The 6,000-nt window shown below is 36.5% G+C and overlaps 1 protein-coding gene across 3 annotated transcripts in view; it reads right to left on the bottom strand.

Annotated features, from left to right (window-relative positions):
* Positions 1-234: 234 nt before the first annotated feature.
* The window catches only part of PEX1 (peroxisomal biogenesis factor 1), a 27,891-nt gene continuing 22,125 nt past the window's right edge, over positions 235-6,000 (bottom strand). For all 3 annotated transcript variants that reach the window (XM_052802263.1, XM_052802256.1, XM_052802271.1), the window contains exons 20-24: positions 5,418-5,594; positions 3,604-3,834; positions 1,950-2,150; positions 1,477-1,607; positions 235-520 (exon numbers count right to left, since the gene is read on the bottom strand). In XM_052802263.1, coding sequence (XP_052658223.1) covers positions 436-520; positions 1,477-1,607; positions 1,950-2,150; positions 3,604-3,834; positions 5,418-5,594 — 825 coding nt within the window. In that variant the 3' untranslated portion in view covers positions 235-435. The remainder of the gene's footprint in view (positions 521-1,476; positions 1,608-1,949; positions 2,151-3,603; positions 3,835-5,417; positions 5,595-6,000) is intronic.

Below are 6,000 nucleotides of genomic sequence, written 5' to 3'. Positions count from 1 at the left end.
ATATGAAGTACCACCCTTCCCTAAGCCCTCCAAAGGCCATTAGAGAATGGCTTTAGAGAATTTTTTAAAAACATTTCCACCATTAGATATTAAAGTTTATTCAAACAGAATCTATTTGTTGTGAGGAGATAAACAGGGATAGGAAATCACTGTTAGGCTTTGGCAACTATATTGCTAAAAAAAGCAAAATTTAAAATTTTATGTGATAAACAACTGGACAGAACGTGACCAATGTTCTCTCAAAAATTTAATATCAATCTGAAGGAAGATGATTTTCTTCAAAATAAAATGTGACATAATTTTACAGCATGTAAGTTTAAAAGAAACTTATCTTCAACTGCCGCATTAATAAATCCATATGAATATAAATAATCTGATTTAATCACATTTGTCATTTCCAGTTACAGTTTAGCAATTACAAGCAAAAACAAGTTACTATGCTAAAGTGATTTTTTGTCCTGGTCTGAATGTTGAGCCAACTTGTCCTCTTCTCTTCTTGGGATTCTGAAAATTATCATACCTGGAAACAGAAAAAGATATTAGCAAATTCTTATGAAATGCCTTTGTTTGCATATGCCTCTTCAAATGCACGTTAACGTAACACAAAACTACAGATGTTTAAGTATATTTTTATGGAAATGAAGAGTGCATATCTCCTGAGGCCTGGGGACCTGGAGGAATTTTCATCCACAAACCTAACTCAGAGAGCTCTCTGCTCTGCTTCCCTTTTTTTTTAAATTTTTTGGGGGCAGCGGGGAAAAGGTGGGACAAGGAACAGAAGTGAACAGGGTGGTACGGACTCCTGGGAAGCATCTCTCATTCTCCTCCTTTCCTGTCCCTTCCTTCTCTCTTTCCCCTGCTGTAAGACCTGCTTATCTATGTATCAGCTGAGGAAGACAACTCCTTAACAATCTTCATGTCAGAAGAACCCCCTGATGAGATCACAGAACATCCTGATTGTGGCAGTACTGATGCCAGTTTCCAGCTTTTTCACTCCAGTCATCTCCCAGGTCTAAGGAGACACATTCTGCTTTTCAGTATGTTTATACTTCTGCAGATTATGGCCATTTCCCAAACATGGCAGCTACAAAGACCACTACAGAGAGTCAAAACCCAGCAATTTGAAAATATGAGGGGCTGCTACTCAGAGGGAGCAGGAAGGACCTAGCTCTAAGTCTTAAAGAATCGGTGCCTCTTTGTACTGGTATAGCTTTTAACATAATACAAGGGTTTTCTGGTCTGTGATTAGAATTTCTAGGTCCTACTTTAATAAAAACAACAAAAGACAATGCACTGTAAAAAATTTTCCCTTTCCCAGTATGTAATTTAATATTTTTGAAAAACATTGCTGTCAGAAGCTATTCAACTCCGCTGCCATTCCCCACATTAAAAAACTATTGTGTTTCTGATGAATAAGGAATGTGAAAAGACCAAATCTTCACTGAATTCACAATTACTAAAAAATTTAATACTTACAGTTCAGTAAAATTCTTCCAGTCATCTTGGCTAATGGATGGTCTTATACCCTCAAGTGCAGTCATCAGATGGGACTGAGTAATAATTAAAGTGTTCTTGGCAAGCACTGACTGATTAAGGGTGCTGTCCTCCTTGAAAACAGAGCCATAAACAGACAACAAAAAATTACCACAGAAACATAGTTCCATGAATATCAGTAACTCTGGAACCTCCTCATTATATGTACAGACAAATATATTATAAATACAGTCACAACTTCCCCCCCTGCCTCCATATTAATAACACAGAACTAACTATTTAGTTATATGAATGTTAACATCTGGCTTATTTTCCTCAAACTAGGTATTGTTTATCTTTGCTATTTTTGTTACATTATATTTAATATTATTGCAGAAATTATATATCCAAATACCCAGAAGTGTAGGAAACAATAGAAAAGTGTTAAGACTAAATAATCAAAAAAACTGCCATACTCCATTCTTGCTTCTGTAATTAGCTTTAATAGCATTGATTTCTGTCCTCAGGTGCTCTATTTGCTGTTCCTGGTTATTTTCCAGGGAGTCTTCTTGAGAAGCTGTTCTAAGCATTGAAGGTTGTGATGATGCTGTGTCTCTCTGACTCACACTGGTAAAATCGTGAGTTACGGAGTTTGGTCCAGACAAACACAGAGAGCTCTAAATTGACCACAAGGAGAAATACATTAACTCATTATGGATCCAAAAGAGCAACTCCACCATTAAGATTTAGCCTACAATTCAGTACAAACTTGCCCCCACTGGCAAAAAGAGTACTTTCTCTTAAACATATATCACATACATAACTTTTTGAACGAAAGATTTAGGTTAATTTGCCAAGGTGTTTGGGGAAAAGTACAGATTTGAAAATTAAGTGGTTTATGTTTGGAAAAAATCTAAATATTTTTGCAATGGCCTATCTCAAAAAAAATAAAGGTCTACTAAGTCCATTGTTTTATTTACATATGAAAATCAGTGGTTTGGAAATCTGGGCAAGTTTATGTAGTTAGCTTTGGAATGACTCATCATTTAAATATTCATCACCTCCAAATTCTCTGTGCACTTGATAACATATGCAACTTACAAGTTCAACAACTTTAATATATCAAAGTCCTCATAGCCTTGCTGAAGAACTTTCAGTCAGAGGAAAACCAAAGTCTCTAAAGATACATTACTTGAACATTATCATCTATAATGCCAGATGAAACATACAAAAGCACCTTAGCAGTCAGTAATTAGTTCTCCAATGTCAAAGTAAGTTATTTTTGGCTTTAAGAATCAATGCAAGACAGTTTTGAAAACAAGAGTCTAACAACTTTGATAACTACTTTGATAACAGTTCTACAACAGATCTTGAAAATGAATGTCCCATGGATCACATGCAAACTCTGAAGTCATCTGTTCACCATAAGGAGCTCGGAGGCAGCATATTCTGTTTTGCTTACCTGGCAGCCAAGGGAGAGGATCTGGCCAGCTGATCACTATGCAGGTGCTGGGTAGCCAACCAGACCATCCCTATTTGCAAGCTAGCCAGAGAACATGCTACCTTCTGTGCAATGTGATACTACCACAACAGGAATCCTGCTTACTAAGAGCAACAATGGAAGCTAAGGTTTACTTCAGTTATTTACACAATTCCTTGGTCAGATTATTCCATTAATGCACACTCTACTGGCAACTGGAAAATGTTTCTTGATTCTTAAGATTATGACTTAATTCTTGAAAGCTGGATGGTCATTGTTTAGTAATAAAACTAAGTTAAATAAAAAAAAAAACACCAAAAAGTCGAAAACTGTTTTACTAATAAACTTTGGAAGGCAACAAGCCTAGAGCAGACAGTAAGATCTAGTATGAATGTAGTTTGCCCGATTGTAAATTATTAAGCAGTATTTTGGGCTTTTGATTTTAAAGTCCTGCAAAGTTGCAGAGAACTCCATATTGTATTTTGTCAGATAACATCCTTCCATCTTCTTCGCCACTGTGGACCACAAGGTACAGGATGAAGACAGTTTGAAGGACAAAGCAGACATAAGTGTATTTATAAAACCATACCATTTGCCTAGTTCAGTTTTTCTGCTTCACAACTGAAAATTCAAAATATTGAGTAATTTACCAGTTCTGAAGGAGTTCCATTTCCCAGCTCTGATTCATATGAGCTTCCAAAATAAAGACGATACATGTTGGATCTTGGATCTTCAGGAAGCAAGTCAGACATGTCTAAAGAAATAAGAGATTGCTCTAGCCCTGCTTCTCCATCTGTTGCTGAATCATCTGAGCCACTGCTGTGGTTTAGAAAAACCATGGAAGAGAGACTGAAGTCACTATCAGAACTAGAACCAAAATCCTGTGACAAAGAACAGAACATTAGCAGTGTTACCTCATAACTAATTGCAATCTGAAATACATTTAAAGATTTCATATGCAGTGTAAATGAAAGTATCAATTTACATTTGATTCTAGTAATCTGTCTTTCTCTGGGAGTACATTTCCAAATATTTTGCTAAGAAAAATCCAATGCCTTTAAGCAGAACCTCTGTCTTCATGCTAGAAAAATAATTTGAGAAGATAATCTTAAGGTTTTATTTGTTTGGTTTGAACTGTCTCACTCACTCACTAACAGCAAGTGTTGGGAAATGTCATGTACATTTTCTGTTGTAGCACTGTATCACTTCTGTCTCACCCATTCCCTCCAAGCAATTTAGTATCTTGTGTAAAGTGCTCTAGGAGATTGTGGTGAGTCTACTTTTACAGTGCCTGATTGCTGTACTCATCTTTAGTCATAGTCAACACATTTTCAGTGCTGATGTGGAAATCATAGTTGTTGCTTTAGACTGGTGTCTGCAAACCTTTTTTGATTGTACACACCTATCAGTAAAAAATTTCTGAGCACACTCCACCAAATATATGCATATTTATTTATTTGTAGTTTATATACATGTACTATTTGAGTTCTAATCTTTTCTTCCTGTACCTCAATGGATTGTCTTGTGCACCATGTGGGGTGGGTGCACACCACTCTGGAGACCACTACCTTAGACAATGGCCTCCTCTAATGACAGATAACCATCAAGTATCCTTACAACTACTTACTTACTGATGCTACAAGTGAAGGGATTGTTAAGGAAGACATGCTGGAGATCCCTCCCAATACTGAGTTGCATCCCTTGGTAACAACCAGGGCAAAAAGAACCCAAGAGGTCTCCTTGCTTTTGCACCCCTGACCCAACTCTTCCCTTTGACCTCTGAGTGGTGGAAGCCATGCCCACCCCTTTCCAGCTAGCACCAGAAGACAGGGATGAAAAATGTGAGGAGAGGTGGCTGAAAAGAGGCTAAAAGAGGAAAGGACCTGGCAGTCACATGGGTATAAACCAAGGGTGGGATCCTGTACCTTGGAAGTGCAAGTATTAGCTGGTGCCTGGAAGATGAGCCATACCAGGCCACTTCAGATATCACCATTCTCTTTCCACTTCTCTCCTGACCTCAGATCACACTGAATCTGTTGGAACAACTCCACAAAACCCACCAATTCCTTGCTTCCTCCATCATCCAAAATGTGCCACCTCAAAATTGAATTTGCTAGCTGCTCCTAAGAAACTCTGAGTGGGATCCCCCTATTGATCTGTCAGTCATTCCTCATAACAATGATAAACAGATTTGGCTTACATAAATCTATTTAACATTAAAAACCTATCATAAAATGAAAAAAACTTGTGTTTAAGAAGTATTTAAACTATTTGTTACATTATTCTTGCAGTTTTCTGCAAACATATTAAGATTTTAATCCTCTGTATAATAAGATTTAGTTTTCCTATATTTATAAACATAATTTTTCTAAAAAAAAAAAAACATGGATAAAATTAGTACTTTCAAACATATCAAGGTCAAAATAAAAAGAGGAGAGACTTCTTTTGTATCGGTTTTATTTACCTGTGTTAAACCTGAACCTAAATTAGTATGGATTGCCTCTAATTGGGCATTGTACAATAAAGCTTTTAGGTCAGCCCCTGTGAACCGTTCTGTTTTTGCTGCCAAATCCTGAAAGTCCACATCATTTGCCAAGGACAGGGAATGACTGAGAGCATTTAAGATTTCATAGCGTGAATTCTGTAAAAAGGGAGAGAAAAAAAAAAAGTCAGTAAAGCAACTTGTTATTTTCCTTGTCTTGATTGCTAGATAGTGCTTTGGCCCTGTCACAAGCAACTTGCTATCTGAGTGAAGAAGAATCTTTTTTAAAGAAGATACGACCCTAGTAACATATAGGACATACTGTACAGTAATCAATCTTTAAAATATAGGCATACATTTTGTTACACTTTCTTGAAGAGCCTAAAAGAAACTGCACCAAATGCAGTATACAGAGAAATATATTTCTCTAAATATCCAGTTAATATCTGGGATTTTTATATATGAAATATATAAAAATATGAAGGTGAACTCTGCTACTCATATGTCCTTTTGCAAAGAAAAGTGTGACAAAAGTGAAAAACTTCTGTTTACCTGAACGATCACC

Source organism: Harpia harpyja, chromosome 1, assembly GCF_026419915.1.
Source record: "Harpia harpyja isolate bHarHar1 chromosome 1, bHarHar1 primary haplotype, whole genome shotgun sequence".
In the NCBI taxonomy this organism is placed as follows: Eukaryota; Metazoa; Chordata; class Aves; order Accipitriformes; family Accipitridae; genus Harpia; species Harpia harpyja.
Note: the sequence above shows the minus strand (reverse complement) of the source record. Positions and strands in the feature narration are given on the sequence as shown.